Source organism: Canis lupus, chromosome 26 (genome assembly GCF_011100685.1).
Source record: "Canis lupus familiaris isolate Mischka breed German Shepherd chromosome 26, alternate assembly UU_Cfam_GSD_1.0, whole genome shotgun sequence".
Taxonomy (NCBI): domain Eukaryota; kingdom Metazoa; phylum Chordata; class Mammalia; order Carnivora; family Canidae; genus Canis; species Canis lupus.
Genome location: NC_049247.1, coordinates 22442832 through 22461691, shown reverse-complemented (window position 1 = coordinate 22461691; position 18860 = coordinate 22442832). Strand labels below are relative to the sequence as shown.

General features: G+C 41.4%; 1 protein-coding gene and 1 pseudogene across 1 annotated transcript in view; both read left to right on the top strand.

Moving 5' to 3' along the window:
- Positions 1 to 2695: 2695 nt before the first annotated feature.
- Positions 2696 to 18860, top strand: part of TTC28 (tetratricopeptide repeat domain 28) — a 625414-nt gene continuing 609249 nt past the window's right edge. Inside the window, exon 1 of the mRNA XM_038575519.1 lies at positions 2696 to 2834. Coding sequence (XP_038431447.1) covers positions 2733 to 2834 — 102 coding nt within the window. The 5' untranslated portion in view covers positions 2696 to 2732. The remainder of the gene's footprint in view (positions 2835 to 18860) is intronic.
- LOC106557807 lies at positions 3258 to 14329 on the top strand (annotated as a pseudogene).

Below are 18860 nucleotides of genomic sequence, written 5' to 3'. Positions count from 1 at the left end.
ATAGGAAACTACTATATTCCTCAATAAAGAGATGTCAACTGCTTATTTATTTATTTTAAAGATTTTATTTATTTGAGAGAGAGGGAGAAACAACAAGAGTGGGGGGTGGGAGGCTGGCTAGGGGCAGAGGGACAGGGAGAGGCTGATGTGGGGCTCCATCCCAAGACCCTGGGATCATGATCTGAGCTAAAGGCAGATGCTTAACTGACTGGGCTACCCAGATGCCCCTCAGCTGCTTATTTGGGGCCACCCAGCATCCACTTCTTCTGACGTCACTCCAATTTTCTTTTGAGGCAATTCTTTTTCCTTATCTCATGGGGGAAAAGGGGAGATGGTAAAGCTAAATGTCTGCCTGGTCTCCTACCTAGAGGTGGGCCCAAGACTTTGAAACATGAGCAAATGGAGCCTGGATGGCAACACTAGTGGTAGAAACAATATCGTGTCAGTATGAGCTCTTTGTACTTCCTGACTTTGGATTTGAAATTACTGAGCTTTTGTGTCCTTATCTACAAGGTAGGTGCAATAAGAGTATGTCTCATATGGTGTTTGTGAGGATTGAATGGGGGAAGGCCATTTAAAGTATCTACATGTAATAAGGGATCTGTCATTGGTGGCTTCCATCATTAAAGGTGGGAGGACCACATAAGTAGCTAGAGGGGAGCCACAGAAAATCCTTGAGCAGGGAAGTAGTACAGTCTGTTCAGGTTTTGGGGGCAGAGGCACACACAAGATGGGCAGATAATTGAGATGCCTTTGACCTAACATTTGGGAAAGGTCAGGACTGGGTGGATGGTGAGAGCAGAGGTGGAGGGGCAATTTCCAGTGGCTGAAGTAACTGCCACTCCCTTGGGCAGAACAGGCATGTTGTTCCACCTGCTGCATGCCTAGATAATGGTGGAGTGGACACCTTTTATTTGTGCCTGTCCTCATCTGATGCCTCTTGTGACAACTGTATCACTATTTTCCTGGGGGAGGTGTCCCTCCTCTCACTCCCCTGACCCCATCCCCTTCCTAGGCGGGCTCAGTATAGCCAGGTTTGGCCACTCTTGCTGTGATCAGCTCAGGTAGGGACTTCAAATAAGTGCAATGAGTCAACCCTGAGACTGGCTGCAATTATTGGCAAATAGCTCTGGCTTTCCTGGTCATATATGAGCTAGGTGCTGCCCAGGACACTGGAGAGAGCTGCATGAGAAAGAAGGCATCCAAGAGGCAAGCAGAGCTGAAAGAGATTCAAGATTTAAGACCTTGTTTGAACACCTCGATCCAGCTATGCCTGAAGTGAGCTACCACCCAGAGACTTGAATTTGCTTCCCTTTTTTACTCCAGGTTGAATTATTGTCACTACTGCCTGGAAAAGGTCAAACTAATAAATTCAACCATGTACAAACTCCAATAGGAGACCCTTGGAGACTCTCTTTTTCTATTAGGGAAGAACATTTGATGCTATTGTTTTTCTGCCAACTTTAGGGTTTTCAGAGAGATTTGGGGCAGAGAATGGAAAGTGAAGATGTGGGAAGTAACAGTCCCTCCAGCCCCAAGGTTGAGGGAACCCCTCCCAGCTAATTATACCACAGAGTTTGGGAGCAGAGCCCCTTTCATTAAACTTTTAGGAGTCTTGGAAGGCTAGGGCCAGAATTCTATCAGCGAAGCCTGGAAAGCTTGGTGCTCCCAAGGCCTTGTGCTCTGGGAGGGACATGCATCATCTGAAAGCTCACCTCGACCCTGTGAAGTATTGCCATGCTCCCCGTTTGCTGATTTAGAAATCAAAATCGAGGCTCTCTGCTTCCATCAAGTGACTTGTTAAAGTTTTCCCAGTTTGCAAGAGGTGGAGGCTAAGACTTGAACTGAGATTTCCCCTTCTCGAGGATCCCTGGGTGGCTCAGCGGTTGGGCGTCTGTCTGCCTTCGTGATCCTGGGGTCCAGGGATCGAGTCCTATGTCGGGCTCCCTGCCTGGAGCCTGCTTCTCTCCCTCTGCCTGTGTGTTTGCCTCTCTCTCTCTCTCTCTCTCATGAATAAATAAATAGAACCTTGGTTTTAACCAGTACGCAAAACTACGTAGGACCGGTCACCCGACTACACCTAGTACTAGGAGCTGTGCTGACACCATCCGGATTGTTTCACTGAGTCCTTCCAGGGTGCCTTAGTTGACCTTAATCATGCAAAGGAGATGTGGGACTCGAACTCAGCATTCACTGTGCCACTTACTTTCGCGCACGTGCTTGCACACTTCCAAGACGGGGATCTCATCACCTTAGCTGCGCTCTTCCCCGGCACCTCTTGGGGGTAAATCCTTCGCCGCAAGCCGGGCGTGACCCGCGAAGCGCATGGGTGCAGCGCGGGGAAGGTGCCCAGAGCCCCGCGCGGGGGTCGTCCGCAGCGAGGCAGGCGGCGGCGCCGAGTCCAGAACGGCCAGCGCTCCAGTCAGGCCGGACGGGGGCGGAGGGGGTGGGCGCGATGCCGGGAACAGCGGCCGGCTCCGGAGGGCGCGAGGCGGGGCAGGCGGGGCGCGCGGGGAAGGGGCGCGGCGAGTGCGCGCGTGCGCGGTGGGGGGCCCCCGCGGCGGCGCGCGCGGGGCCGGCGCGGCGAGTGCGCGCGTGCGCGGTTGCGGGGGGGCGGCGCGGGCTGCCGCGGCGGCGCGCGGGACGGCGGGAACATGGCGCGCGGCTCCGGCGCGCGCGCCTAGCTGGCGGGACCGTTAGCTCGAGGCGGACGCGGCCCGGGCCCCGCGGGGATGGAGCAGTCGCCGCCGCCGGCGCCTGAGCCAACACCGGGGCCGACCCCGGCACGGAGCCGTAGGCGGCGGGAGCCAGAGTCGCCGCCGGCGCCGGCGCCGGTGAGTGCGTGAGGGGCGCGGGCCGGGAGACTTTCTTTGTGAAACTCCGTCGGTACGAGCCGGGCCGGGCCTCGGCGGCTGGCGAGCGCCCGCGGGGCGGAACCCGCCGCACCGTCCGGGCCCGAGCTGGCCGGCCTCGCGCCGCCGCCCACTCGGCTTGTGCGCGCGCGCCCGGGGGGGGGGGGGCGGTATACAGTCGGCGCCTACTGCGCACCACCTCTCCCCTTGTGGCCGCCGCCTTCGCCTCCGCGGGGTGGCGGCCCCCCCGGCCGGGGCCGCAGGCGGGGGGCCGCGCGGGGAGACAGGTGTCCGTGCTGCCCCGAGACTCAGGTGCAGCCCGCCCCGGAGGCGCCGCAGGGAGCAAGCCGTCGGCCCCCGGGGGGAGCCCAGCCTGGCGGCGGCTCAGCGCGCAGTGACCGTGGAATGCTCGACGCGCACCCGAGCGCGGGGGCACCCGGCGGGGTGAAGGACGCCAGCCCCACGGACTCTGGAGGTGTGGCCGTCGGAGGATGGGGTGGGGCGGGGCGGGGCGGCGCGGCGTGGCCCCAGGCTGCCCAGGCGTACGAGGCTCTCTTCCCAGGGCCTCAGACTCTCCAAGGCGCGGAGACGCGGATTCTGACTTGAACTGACGGACTCGACGGGCGCTGGGGCACCGGGTGGGCTTCCAGCTGCCGGGACCTGTTCTGCTTACAGCGCACCTGGCGTCGTGGTCCCAGGTGGTGGCTGGCTCGCTGCCACAGCCTCCCAGTAGGAGCTCTTGAGACTAGTATGTAGCTCTCAGATTTACCGTAGGATGGGATTTCGCTCAGGTCCCGACTTCTGCGCCATGTTTTCAGTATGTTCCAGGCAAAGTCAGAGACTACGTTTCTCACTATAAACCATCAGCTATGTATACCCTCGCTAGGTTAGAATTAATTCTAAAACCAACCCTGATTTAAAAACAAAACAAAACAAAACAAAACAAAAAAACATGCTTCTTTCTCTTCATCATTTGGGAACACTGGGCATATAGGATTTTGTTCCTTCCAGGCAGGTAAATATTTACATTTTATCAAAGTAAATCTGAACTACTGTGTATTCAGAGAAGTTGGCAATTTGCTTAGACCTTCTTCTGAGTGTTTGTAGTTTTTATGTAATATTTTGAAATTGAGATTTATGTTTTAGTTCGGAGTCCCGGCTAAAATAGAATTGTTTGAAAGTTATTTGATATTTCAGGGGCTGGTTTTTCTTTTCTTTCTTTTTTTTTTTTTTTTCATGGCTTTTTGAACTTATTTTATTTTATTTTATTTATTTTTTAAAAGACTTTATTTATTCATGAGAGGCTCAGAGAGAAAGGCAGAGACATAGGCAGAGGGAGAAGCAGGCTTCCTGTAGGGAGCCTGATGTGGGACTCGATCCCAGGATCAAGCCCTGAACCAAAGGCAGACACAACCTCTGAGCCACCCAGGTGTCCCGGTTTTTTGAATTTTAGTAGTTGATTTCATCCCTCTCTCTTTTTTTGTTTTTGACTGGAAAAATGTGAATATATAGAAAAGACTTTAGGAGGTGCGATTGCATCTGAAGAAAAATAGAAAAATTAGATGCTTTTCAGTGTGTCATTTTTGCAGTTTATATGGATTTTTAAGACTTTTTATTGAGATACAATTTACATATAACATTAGTTGCAGGTGTAGAACATAATGACTTAATATTTGTATATATTGCAAAATGGTCACCACAGTAAGCCCAGTTAGCATGTTATCACATATAGTTACAGTTTCTTTTCTTATGAGAACTTTTAAGATTTACTCTTACCAACTTTCAAATATACAATTCAGTATTATTAACTATAGTCACCATGCAGTATATTACATTTCCATCACTGTCTTTTCAAGTGTCTTAAAAAGAAAACAAAACAAACCCAGCTTTGTTGAGATATAATTCACCTACTATAAAATCAACCTTTTCAATGTACAGTTTCATAGTTTATAGTGAATATTCGCTATATGCCCAGATATATCACCATTATCTGCTTTTAGAGCATTTTCATCATATTTCAAAGAAATGCCATTCACACTAGCATTCTTTGTTCACCTTTCTCCTAGCTGCTGGCAGTAACCTACTTTTTGTCTACCAATTTCACTATCCTGGATATTTCACATGATATAATCTTGCAATATGTAGTCTGGTTTCTTTCACTTTGCACAGGCATTCTATGGTTCATCCATGTGGTAGCATTTATAAGTACTTCATTCCTTTTTATTACTGGATAATACTCCATTGAATGGATATGCCACATTTAAAAAAATTGTTTTTTAAGATTTATTTATTTATTCAGAGAGAGAGAGAGAGAGAAAGGCAGAGACACAGGCAGAGGGAGAAGCAGGCTCCATGCAAAGCCCGACGTGGGACTCGATCCCGGGTCTCCAGGATCACACCCCAGGCTGCAGGAGGCGCCAAACCGCTGCGCCACCGGGGCTGCCCCGCATAGATTTTATTTATTCATGAGAGACACGCAGAGAGAGACAGAGACACAGATAGAGGGAGAAGTAGGCTCCACTTAGGGAGCCCAATGTGGGACTCGATCCCGGGTCTCCAGGATCTCGCCCTGGGCTGAAGGTGGCACTAAACCCTGAGCCACTCGGGCTGCCCTGTTTATACATTTTTTAAATGATTTTATTTATCTGAAAGAGAGAGAGAGAGTACCAGCAGGGTGAGGGGAAGAGGGTCAAGCAGATTCCCCACTTGAGGAGCCAGACTTTGGGCTTGACCCTAGGATCACAAGATCAACACCTGAGCTGAAGCTGATGCTTACCTGACTGAGCCACCTAGGTGCCCCTTGTTTATCCATTTATTCCTTGATAGATATGTGGGTTTTTTTCCACTTTTTGGTTATTAATGAAAAATGCTGCTAGGAACATTTATTAGTTTTAGTGCGGATGTGTTTTAATTTTTCTTGGGCATATCCTAATTGCTGGATCATATGGTAACTCTTTTTTTTAACCTTTTGTGGAGCTGACAATCTGTTCCTAAGGTATTACATTGTTTACATTTTCATCAGCAAAGTATGAGGGCTCCAGTTTCCCTGCATCCCTTCCAATCCTTGTTATTGTTTGTTTGTTTGTTTATTTATTTATTTATTTATTTATTTATTTATTTTTTAACTTTACCTATCCTGGTAGGTATAAAATGGTATCTCATTGCAATTTTGATATACATTTCCCTGATGACTAATGATGTTGGGGATTTTTTGGTGCTTATTGGCTATTTGTGTATCTTTGGAGAAATGTCTATTAAAATCCTTTGTCCGTTTTTTAGGTCCATTTTTTAATTGGGTTATTTGTCATAGATTGAGTTGTAAGAGTTATTTAAGTATTCTGGATACGAAACCCTAGTCAGATATATGATTTATAAATATTTTCTCCTGTAGGTTGTCTTTCACTTTTGTTTTTAATTAAAAAAATTTGTTTTAAAGATTTTATTTATTCATGAGAGACGCAGAGAGAGAGGCAGAGACATAGGCAGAGGGAGAAGCAGGCTCCCTATAGGGAGCCTGTTGTGGGACTCAATCCCAGGACCCCAGGATCATGCCCTGAGTCAAAGGCAGACGCTCAACCACTGAGCCACCCAAGTGTTCCTCTTTCACTTTTTTGATTATGTCCTTTGTTGAAAAAAAAAGTTTTAATTGTGATGAAGTCGAATTTATCAATTTTTTCTTTTGTTGTTCATGCTTTTGCTGTCATATCTAAGAATCCATTGCCAAATCCAAGGTCAAGAAGTTATCCCTAAAAAAAAAAAAAAAAAAAAAGAAGAGTTATCCCTATGCTTTCTTCTAAGGGTTTTCTGTTTTTAACCCTTATATTTACATTGTTGATCCATTTTGAGTTAATTTGTGTGTGTGTTGTAAGATAGTGATCCAAATTCATTCTTTTGCTTATGATGATCTAGTTGTCCAAGCACTATATATTGAAAGGATTGTTTTTATACCATTGAATGGTCTTTGCACCCTACTGAAACCTAGCTGACTATATGTTAGGTTTTATTTTTGGACTCTCAATTCTATTCTGTTGTCTATCCTTATGCCAGTACTATACTATTTGATTATAGTAGCTCTGTAATAGGTTTTGAAATTAAATATAAATCCTGTAACTTTGGTTTTCTTCAAGGCTGTTTAGGTTTTTTTGGCCCCTTATTTATGGATTTTAGGATCAGGTTTTTAATTTTTGGCAAAAATTAGCTGGGATTTTTATATAAATTGTGTTTAATCTGCCCTTTCAGTAGTGTTTTGTAGTTTTCAGATCAAGGTCTTGCACTTCTTTCAAAAATTTATTCCTAAGTATTTTATTTTATGTGATGCTATTATACATGGAACTATTTTTTTTTAAATATTTTATTTATTATTTATTTATTTAAGTCACAGACAGAGAGAGAGAGAGGCAGAGACACAGGCAGAGAGAGAAGCAGGCTCCATGCACCAGGAGCCCGATGTGGGATTCGATCCCGGGTCTCCAGGATCGCGCCCTGGGCCAAAGGCAGGTGCCAAACCGCTGCGCCACCCAGGGATCCCACATGGAACTATTTTTTAAAATATTTTATTTATTTATTCATAGAGACACACACACAAAGAGAGAGAGAGAGAGGCAGAGACACAGGCAGAGGGAGAAGCGGGCTCCATGCAGGGAGCCTGATGTGGGACTTGATACCGGGCCTCCAGGATCACACCCCGGCCTGCAGGGGGCGTTAAACCGCTGCGCCACCGGAGCTGCCCTACATGGAACTATTTTTAAAATTCCATATTCTTATTGTTTACTACTAATTCATTGCTCAGTCAGAAGAAATATAGTTGAGTTTTGGATAAATCTTTTAATCTCATCATTTAGTGATAGTTAAGTTTCTAGGTTTTGGCTCTGCTACTTACTAGTTGAATGAGTTTTGACAATTCTTAACTGTTATACATCTTAGTGTTCTTGTATGTATAATGGGCATCCCAAAGAACTTTATTTATTTATTTATTTATTTATTTATTTATTTATTTATTTATTTATTTATTTCCCCAAAGAATTTTTAAAGAGAATGTTGATAGATAGTAAGAACAATGCCTTACATGTGGTGGGGTTTAGATATTTGTTGTTTATCTTCTTTTGCTAAATAACTCCATTTAAAAGCAAGCCAAAAAACAAAAAGCGAACAAAACACCAAACCCAAACAAAACCAATAAACCCCCCCAAACAAACCCCAAAGCGTAGACAAAGTCACCCTCCCCCATACCCCCAAACCCACAACGAAAAACCGCAAGCAAAAACCTCAGACCTCTTCCTGTCCCCCATTGCTTTTCTGTGATCCTAAGGCATCTCTGTGAGTGCTTGAGGAATAGTGAAAGACAAAATTTCTCACATCACACAATTGTATTGTAAAAGCCTGCTAAAGAGCTATATAGGGATTTGACAATGCGTTTGTTAGTATTTTTTAAAATACTAAATGTGTGGGATGCCTGGATGTCTCAGTTAAGTTTCTGATTCTTGATTTTGGCTCAGGTTATTATCTCAGGGTTGTCAGACCCACTCTCACATCAGGCTCTGTACTCAGTGTGGAGTCTGTTGGAGATTCTCTCTCTCCCCCTCCCTCTGCACCCCACCCACCCTGCCATACTCTCTCTCTCTCTCTCTCAAGTAAATAAATAAAGCTTTTAAAAAATGTGATAAAGTGTAACTCAAAGCTGTTTGTTTTTACCCCATATTTCTTATTAATGGGCTGTTCTTTTATTACCTATTTCTTCTAAAAGCAGAAGCAATATTTTTTTTCCAATGAATTTGCTGGTTACAATTGTTTATTTTGAATGATTGCTATTTTTATAAAAACTCTGTTAGAGCCAAAGCCTGATGTTTAAACTTAATATTACTCTTTTTGTGGTGTTTCTTCAGTAGCCAGAGTAGATTGTTTAATATGGGAAGAAACCAGAGACACGGTTTAATCCAAATATGATACTTGGAACATAATATTTGTTGAATGTGTATTCACTATGATCCAAAGAAAATAATTGTTTACTTTGTAAATATTATTTTGACAATAAAACCTTACCTCCAAACTTAGAAATATAATTAAATTTGTAACCCACAAACCCAGATGGATAACTCAGAGACATGTCTGTAAGAAAATTTTAAATCAAAATTGATCTTTGTTTTAAAAATCCCTTTTGTTATTATGAAAACTGAACATATACATTGTATACAATTTTTAAAATACTGAGTGCCTGTTGGCTTAGTTGATTAAACGTCTGCCTTTGGCTCAGGTCGTGGTCTCACCGTCCTGGGATTGAATCCTGTGTTGGGAGCCTGCTTCTCCCTCTCTTGCTTCCCCAGCTTGTGCTCTCTCTCTATCAAATAAATAACATTTTAAGAAAAATATAAGACAAATAACCCCCAAACCATAAATTACCAATATGGAGATGATTATTATTAATACCTCAGTATAAATCTTTCCGGAACTTTCTGTGCATTTTTCTATCTAATAATATTTACACACATACACAAATGTATATAGGTATTTTAACTAAGACAAAATAAAAATATGCAAAACGTCTTTAAAAATTGGCTTTATTGGGATCCCTGGGTGGCGCAGCGGTTTGGCGCCTGCCTTTGGCCCAGGGCGCGATCCTAGAGACCCGGGATCGAATCCCATGTCGGGCTCCCGGTGCATGGAGCCTGCTTCTCCTTCTGCCTATGTCTCTGTCTCTCTCTCTCTCTCTGTGACTATCATAAATAAATAAAAATTTTTTAAAAATTGGCTTTATTTAGGTATAATTTGCATACAATAAAATTACCAATTTAAAATATGAGTTCTTCCCCCCCCCCCAATCATTCTTTATTTTTAATTCAAAACAATAACAATGAGAACAGCAAAGGAGTTACACCTTGATTGAGGGACATTCATGATCAATTCACAAATAACTTGAGTTTGTATATCTTGGATATATTGAACTTCACACCACTGAGCTAAAGTTAACAAGCCCTTTCGTTTTGCTAATACCTAGTCCTCAGAGATGCAAGGCAATACAGAAATTGTTACTGCATGCATATATCAACATTTGGCCTTAGACCTTACCCATACTTTTGTTATAGTTACATGAGTTCTGACAAGTTGTGCAGTCACCACCACAGTCAGTAGAAATAAAATTCTTGTTATTACTGAGAACCACTTCATTTTACGTGTTCTGCAATTTGTTATCTATCCACCAGTTGATGGACATTTGGGTTTCCAGTTTTTGGTGATTTTGAGTAGAGCTACTATGAACATGCATGTACAAGTCTTGATGTGTTTTATGTATGTTTAAAGAGTGAATATTTAAGAATGGGGTTGCTGGTTTGTATGATAAACGTATATAGATACTGTTTTTTTTTTTTTTAAAGATTTTATTTATTTATTCATGAGAGACACAGAGAGAGACAGAAACAGAGACATAGGCAGAGGGAGAAGCAGGCTCCCTGCAGGGAGCCCGACATGGGACTCATCCCCAGGACCGCAGCATCACGCCCTGAGCCGGAAGGCAGACGCTTAACCACTGAGCCACCCAGGCGTCCCTAGATACTGGTTTGATTTATTTATTTATTTATTTATTTATTTATTTATTTATTTATTTATGAATGATACAGAGAGGCAGAGACACAGGCAGAGGGAGAAGCAGGCTCCATGCTGGGAGCCCCATGTGGGACTCGATCCCGGGACTTCAGGATCGCGCCCTGGGCCAGAGGCAGACGCTAAACCGCTGAGCCACCCAGGGATCCCCCTAGATACTGTTTTTGAAACCTTTTTTTTTCAGTTAATGATCACACCCCACTTTCCATTTAAGTAGTTTCTTCTTATTAAATGCTTAGGCAGGGGCGCCTGGGTGACTCAGAGTCTTTTGTCTTCTGATGGGTCATGATACCAGGGTCCTGGGATCCAATCCTGCATCGGGTTCCTTGCTCAGCGGGGAGCCTGCTTCTCCCTCTCCCTCTGCCACTTGCCCTGCTTGTGCTCTCTCTCTCTCAAATAAATAAAATATTTAATAAAAATAAATGCTTAGGCAATATTCAGTTATTGTTTTCCCAATCTGTCCCCAAATATTCTTTTTTTTTCCAAATATTCTTTTTAAAAAATATTTTTTATTTGAGAGAGAGAAGGAGCAGAGAGGGAGCCCACATGAGTGTGGAGCTTGAACTCATGACCCCGAGATCAAGAATCACTTGCTCTACTGACTGAGCTAGCCAGGTGCCCCTAACCTACATTATTTTAAATGAGATTCTAGTTGACAAATAATTGATGATTTACGATGAGGATGTGGTACTATTTTGTGGATAAAGAACAGGATTGGTAAGAAATGGTAGGTGGTCTAAGTAACACAGCAACCAACCCTGACTTTGTGTTGTAATTTTGCAAGAATGGACAATAGGTTAGTTCTGACTGTTAAATAAGGGAAGGCATATTATTGTATGTGGCTTCCCATTCCATGATTATGCATTTGGCATTTTCATGCTATCATTGGCTAAGTTTGCCAAAGTGGAAGTTTAAAAATTCCCATGGGGGATGCCTGGGTGGCATGTGCTATGTGTTAGCAGCAGGAGAGGCAGAGGAGAGGAAGAGGAGAGGAGAGGAAGAGAGAGTCTTATGTATATTCTGTGCTCAGTGTAGAGCCCAATGTGAGGCTTGATCCCATGACCCTGAGATCATGACCCGAGCTGAAACCAAGAGTTGGCTGCCAGCTGTGCCACCTAGGCAGCCATAATTCCTAATTTTAAAAGCTATAAAACTACAGTAATCAAGTCAGTGTGGTACTGGCATAAGCCCGCCTCCTCTGGGGACTGTGTGCTCACTGAGATTCACAGGGTGGGGGTCCAGGCTCCATGGAAAGTCTCACTTCCTCTGCTTATCTCCTTAGGTCCTACTGGGCCCCCTGGGACATGGTGCTTAACTGTACTGCTCTGGTCACCTGAGCTTCATTCAGTTTGTAGCCAGTAGTGATGTGGGAAAGAATGGTTCAAGAATAGTTTCTGTTGGGAGCCTGAGAGACTTAGTGACTGAGTGTCTACCTTTGTCTCAGGTCGTGATCCTGGGGTCCTGGGATCGAGTTCCACATTGGGCTCCCCACCAGGAGCCTGCTTCTCCCCTGCCTATGTCTCTGCTCTCTCTTTGTGTCTCTCATGAATAAATAAAATCTTTTAAACAAACAAACAAAAGAATAATATAGATCAATGGAATTGACAGTCGAGAAATAAACCCTCACATTTATGGCCATTTGATTCTCAACAATGGTGTGAAGACCACTTAGTGGGAGAAAGAATGGTCTTTTTATTTTTTAATTTAATTTAATTTTAATTTATTTTATTTTTTTATTATTTTTTTAAGATTTTATTTATTTATTCATGAGAGACACACAGAGAGAGAGGCAGAGACACAGGCAGAGGGAGAAGCAGGCTCCTTGCAGGGAGCCGGATGCAGTCTCCAGGGTCATGCCCTGGGCGGGAGGCAGGTGCTAAACCGCTGAGCCATCCAGGGATCCCTAAGAATGGTCTTTTTAACAAATGGTGCTGGACAACTAGATTTCCACATGCAAAATAATAAATTTGAACCCCTACCTCATACCATACACAAAAATGAACTCAAAAGTGCATCAGGGACCCAAACATAAGAACAAGAACAATAAAACTCTTATTTGAAAATACAGGGAAAGAAAAAAAAGAAAAAAAAAAAAAGAAAAAAAAAAATGAAAATACAGGGAAAATCTTTGTGACTTTGGGTTAGGCAGCGATTTTTATTTTATTTTTTTAAAGTAATTTCTGTGCTCAACATGGGGCTTGAACTCATGACCCAGAAATCAAGAGTTGCGTGCTCTACCAAATGAGCCAGCCAGGTGCCACATAGGTAGTGATTTCTTAAGTAAAATACTAAAAACAAAAGTAACAAAAGAAGAAATAGATGCTTTGGACTTAATTAAAATTAAACACTTGTGTATGTCAAAGGACAGCATCAAGAAAGGGAAAAGAGTTCTTCCACAGGATGCCTACACACTGCCACTAGAAGTGGCATATCTTTAGTGATCCCTGAGAATTCCAGCACATTTTGTGAGTACTCAACACTAATATCAATGGACAGTGGAAAATAGTCTTTGCCATTACTGCAGTTAAGTGATGGGAGGGGTGGGGCAAAGATATGTGGTGTTAAGGAAAGCAGACATAGACCTCACCAGGGGATCAGGAGAGCTCCATCAGGATGACATGGAATGTGTGATCACCATTATACAGTGTAAGATCCTAGACTGATTCTGGAACAGACTAAAAGATGTGAAGCATAGAAAATACAGCTAGGTCCTGGCCAAAGGCCTGGACAGTGAACTTCATGAAGACTTAGAATCAAGAAGATTCAAACCCACAGAGGCCTCATCACTCCTTGGGACTTTGTGTCCTAGGCCAGCGTACCAAGACCACAGGCCACTGTGGCTACACTGTGGGTATGTCAAAGAAAACATAAATCTGTAGGCTTTGTTAAATAGTTTGTACACTTATGGCTTCCTTGTAAAAACAAAACAAAACAAAACAAAACATAAAACAAAGTGAAGAAATCCCACACAATGTAACAAAATATTTGCAAATCATGATCTAATAATGGAGTTGTGTCAAGAATATATAAAGAACTCTTACAACTCATGATAAAAATATAACCTAATTAAAAAATGGACAAAGTATTTGAATAGACATTTCTCAAAGAATATGTACAAATGACCAATAAACACATGGAAAGATATTACTCATGAGGAATATGCCAATCAAAACCTCAATGAGATGCCACTGTATACCTACTAGAATGGCTTAAAAGTAAAAAGGATAACAAGTGTTGGTCAGGATGTAGAGAAATTGGGGTCCTCATACCCCAATTCTTGAGAATGTAAAATTGTGCAGCCATTTAGGAAAACACTTTGGCATTTTTTCAGAATGCTGAACATGGAGCTGCCATATGGCATGGTAATTCTACTTCTGAATATATACTGAGAGAAATGAAAGCATTTGTCCATATAAAAACTTGTACATGAATGTACATGAATTATTCATAATAGCTCTGAAGTAGAAACAATCTGTAAGTGATGAACTAACTGTTGAGTGGATAAACAAAATGTGGTGTATTCATACAGGGAACTAGTATTCAGCCATACTAAAGGAAGAAATATTAACATATGATACAATACAGATGAACCTTTAAAGTATTTTGAGTGAAAGAAGCCAGTCATAAAACATCACATAGCATATGATTCCATTTATGTGAAATATTCAGGATAGGCAAATCCATAAAGACAGTAGATAGATTAGTATTTGCCAGGGACTTGGGGAGGAGAGGTGGGAAGTGACTGTAAACGGTATGGTGCTTCTTTTGGGAGTGATAGAAATATTAGAATTATGGCAGAGGTTACAAAACTGAATAAATAAAAAAACCACTGAGCTGCATACTTTAAAAGGATGAATTTTGGGGCAGCCTGGATGGCTCAGTGGTTTAGGTGCTGCCTTCAGCGCAGGGTGTGATCCTGGAGACCCGGGGTCGAGTCCTGCGTCGGGCTCCCTGCTTGGAGCCTGCTTCTCCCTCTGCCTGTGTCTCTGCCTCTCTCTCTCTCTCTCTCTCTCTCTCTCTATCTCTCATAAATAAATCTTTAAAAACTTTTTAAAAAGGATGAATTTTATGGTATCTGAAATATATGTCTCATTATAGGTGTAAAAAAAACAAGTAGAAAATGAAAGGAGCATCTGGCTGGCTCAATTGGCAGAGCATGTGACTCTTGATCTTGGGGTTGTGATTTAGGTCCCACATTGGGCATGGAGCCTACTTAAAAAAAATAAAGAGAAAAAATATTTAATCTTTTGAAATGCCATTAGAGATATTTTCCTAAAGTAAAATGAAAAGATATTTTACTACAGTCTTTATTTGCTCCTCTCCCATTTTTATTTTCACTGATAGATGGTAAAATGAGCAGAATTATACCTGTCATCCAAGATGACCCTGTCATCTAAAGCTATTTTATAGAGTGACAAACTAAATCCAAAAATAATAGTTAAAATAGAGTGCATATGTATAAATAATTTCAAGCATATGGAAAAATAGATTGAATCTAATAACATATATTCTCTCATTCTTTTTTTTTCTCTCATTCTTTTGATTTAAATTATTAACACTTTGCAATAATTAGATATAGTTTGAGAAGTAGTTGAGATTTGTAGAATCTATCTTTACAGTATCTAAAATAAAATGTTCACTAAGCATTTGTGTAGAGAACACCTGAAATTAAGAAGGATGAGAATGTTTCTGTGAATTAATATCACATGAACATATTGAGATGTATGTCAAAGATGAACTTTCTTTGAAATAATGAGACCTGTAAGTAACACCATTTTTAATGCAAGCATATTGACCCTCATGGGCTTATAAAATGACTGGGCTAAGTTGTAGAACAGAGGAAACTGTCAAGTTCTTAAGACTTCCTGTGACTTGTCCTCTGAGATTAGAAACTTAGTTTCCTAATATTTTGTTAGTGTTATTTGATATTGAGTATATATATTTAATAAGGTTAACACGTGGGTTGGGTTCATATTTTATTTTGGAGTTAACTGTTTACACATCTTTTATTTTGGAGTTAACTGTTTACACATCTGGGTATGTTCTCTCAGGAATTTGCATGTTACTAATGTGATTTTGGAATTCAGGCACCTTTATTGGACATTTGGCCCCTGTATAGTTTCTTATCGGTAGGAAAAGTGTCAGATTGCACAATTTCCTGAGACAGTACTAAAAAGTAAAAACAGTGCCACAATTCCTTTTGCTCTGCAATGTAATGTTTTTGTATTAAGTGCTGTCTTGGATCCCTATGGTTTTAGCTTATGAATTAACAGGATTTTTGAAAGTTGTTCTGTCAAATAATGCTTTTGTTAAATTCAAAAGCTTCCTAATCTCTACAAAGATTTTTTGAAAACCAGTTAGAAAAATTGTTCAGGAAATTGCCCTTAAATTTTAATTATATTAAAAAAATAAAATTTCCATTACGCATATTTGGAAAAACCATGTAAATTGTGTAGTAGTCCTTCCATAAATATAGGGTCTCTTGGCTTCAGATTATTATAGCTAATGTATTGTGCTTACTAGGTGTCAGACATTGTTCTAAGTCCTTTTTTGAATATTAACTCACTTAGTCCTCATAACTACCTTATGAGGTAGGAACTATTGTTATTCCCATTTTATATACGAGGAAACTGAGGTACAGTGAGGTTATTAAGTAACTTGGTCAAGATCACAGAGCTAGGAAGTTGAGTTATACTGAACTGTGAGTTACAGTCTGGCTCTAGAGTCTGTGTTCTCTTTTTTTTTTTTTTTTTTTTTAAGATTTATTTATTCATGAGAGACACAGACTGTGACAGAGAGGTAGGCTCCCTGTGGGGAGCCGTATATGGGACTCAATCCCAGACCCCAGGATCATGACCTGAGCCGAAGGTGCCCAACCGCTGAGCCACCCAGGCGTCCCTAGAGTCTGAGTTCTTAAACATACTAGTCAGGTCTTTGATTTCAATGATGATTAAGCAAATAGTGATCAATTGTAACTGTCTTTTGCTACGGAATGTTAGATTTATTGCGAGACAGTAATATAAGTAATTCTCTTGACTATCTTGTTAAAACCTAATTTTTAAAAAGATTTTATTTGTTTACTTGAGAGAAAGACAGAGATAGCAACAGAGATAGCAAGAGAAAGCAGGAGCCAGGAGGAGAGGGAGAAGCAGGCTCCTTACTGAGCAGGGAGCTGGAAGCAGGGCCCAATCCCAGGGATCGTGACCTGAGTTGATGACAGACTCATAACCAACTGAGCCATCCAGGCACCCCTAAAACCGAATTTCTACTGTGAAGTTGAAGGTTATGTTAGCCAGTATTCTGGAATTTAAGTCTCTATAAGGATAGAGCAAAGGGATGAGCATTTGATACTTTTATTCTTGAATTTTATTATCGAGTAACTTTTTATCAGTCAAAAGTTAAAATTAACTATAATGTAAATTGCTTAATTTTTTAAGTATTTGAAGTTACAAACTGTTATTAAGCTAATAATGTAGTACCTGACATGTTTCTCAAATGAAGCATGAGAATTAAACCAGATAATGAAGAAAAATATTAAATGAAATGAGGCTATATAAAAAAGATTTTTAGGATAGTAAAGGAATGATTCTAATTTCATATGTATCTCTGAAATAAAGAGTTGTAAACTAAAATCACTGCCTGTTTTATTTATTTATTTATTTATTTATTTATTTATTTATTTATTTATTTGATTGTCTCCATTTATTGTTGGTTAAGGAAAATCCTCATGAGTTAATACAGGGTCCTTTTTCCCCAGAGGCATGCTGAGGGAGAGGGCCCTAGAGCCTCCCAGAAATAGTTTATAGCAACAGTACTTGACCAAGAGCTGCTGGACACATTGCCTGGAGAAAAGGCAACTGTCCCCATTCCCTGAGGTCACTTAGTAGGGTAAATGGCCTTAAGTCCTTGGTGGGGAACAAGTCTAGAGAGAATGGAAAATAGTCAAATGTGAGAAGATAATTGGTGATGACCACATGCAGGAACAGGCCCACTGTCTAAATGTCTTCAGGCCCCTGAAGTAGGGATGTCTAAATGAGGGTTCCGACTATACAATGTGTTAAGCAACGAGGAGGAAATCACTGCTTGTATCTTCCTTTTTTTACTGATGAGGAGGAATCAGTCTTTATAGTGCAAACTAAAAGTTTGTTAACTAAAGACAAATTATATTAATACTGTAAATCATTTGTTGATTCAGAATTTTAGCCCAAGGCTAGGTTTGTGAAAGAAACGTTTAATTATAATTTTCTGAGAAAGTTTTTTTGTCATTAAAAAATGGATTCTAGAGGGACGCCTGAGTGGCTTGGTGGTTTGGTGCCTGCCCTCTCTGTCCAGGGTGTGATCCTGGGGTCCCGGGATTAAGTCTCGCATCCGGCTCCCTGTGTGGAGCCTGCTTTTCCCTCTGCCTATGACTGCCTGTCTTTGTGTCTCTCATGAGTAAATAAATAAAGTATTTTTTAAAAAATGGATTCTAGAAGTGAATTCTTCATTGGAGTATTCTTCATTTGAAGAATTTTGAGGTCAAAATGTAGGTATTTACTTAACAAAAATTTTTAGCTTATTATTGAAATAGAGTTGAAATAGTTGAATGTCGGGAGACATTTTACACTGCAATGTTTTAAGTCATGTCTATTGTGAATTCAAAGACTTTTAAACTAACGTTTTTTTTTAATCCTTTATGAGATGGGTATACAGGGTAGCAGGTGTATAGACATATGATTACTCTTCTACTCTGGAATACATATTTATTTCTTGTTGAAGTTGGAAGAGCTGGAATTAATTCATGTGTTTATTAGTTAAAATTTTTTCAAATGTGCTTGTTTTCCTATCATTGTCACAGCATTTTGATTGATTTTACAGAGGGAGTTGTGAAATTTTATTGATTTGGCTAAAAAATTTTTTTTAAAATTTTGTTTCTTTTTTGGGATGCCTGGGTGACTTAGCAGTTGAGCGTCTGCCTTCGGCTCAGCGCGTGATCCCAGGATCCGGGATCGAGTTCCACATAGGGCTCCCTGCAAGGAGCCTGCTTCTTCCTGTGCCTATGTCTCTGCCCCTCTCTCTGTTTGTCATAAATAAATAAATAAATCTTTTTTAAAAAATTATTTTTTTTCTTTTTAAAGGTTTATTTATTTATGAGAGAGTGTGCGAGCATGAGTGCATGAGCTCTAGCCGGAGGAGGGGCAGAGGGAGAAGGAGGCAGGCCACTGAGTGGGGAGCCCAATGCAGGGCTCAATCCCAGGATTCTGAGATGATGATGTGAGCCAAAGTCAGATGCTTAACTCATTGAGCCACTGAGGTGCCTGATGTATTTAGTTTTAAAGATCAGGGACTTTATTTTATATTCTCACTCCAGGATGTTTGTGAGCCTCATTCTATAGAAATAATAATTTATAAAATGTACATATCTACCATGAATTA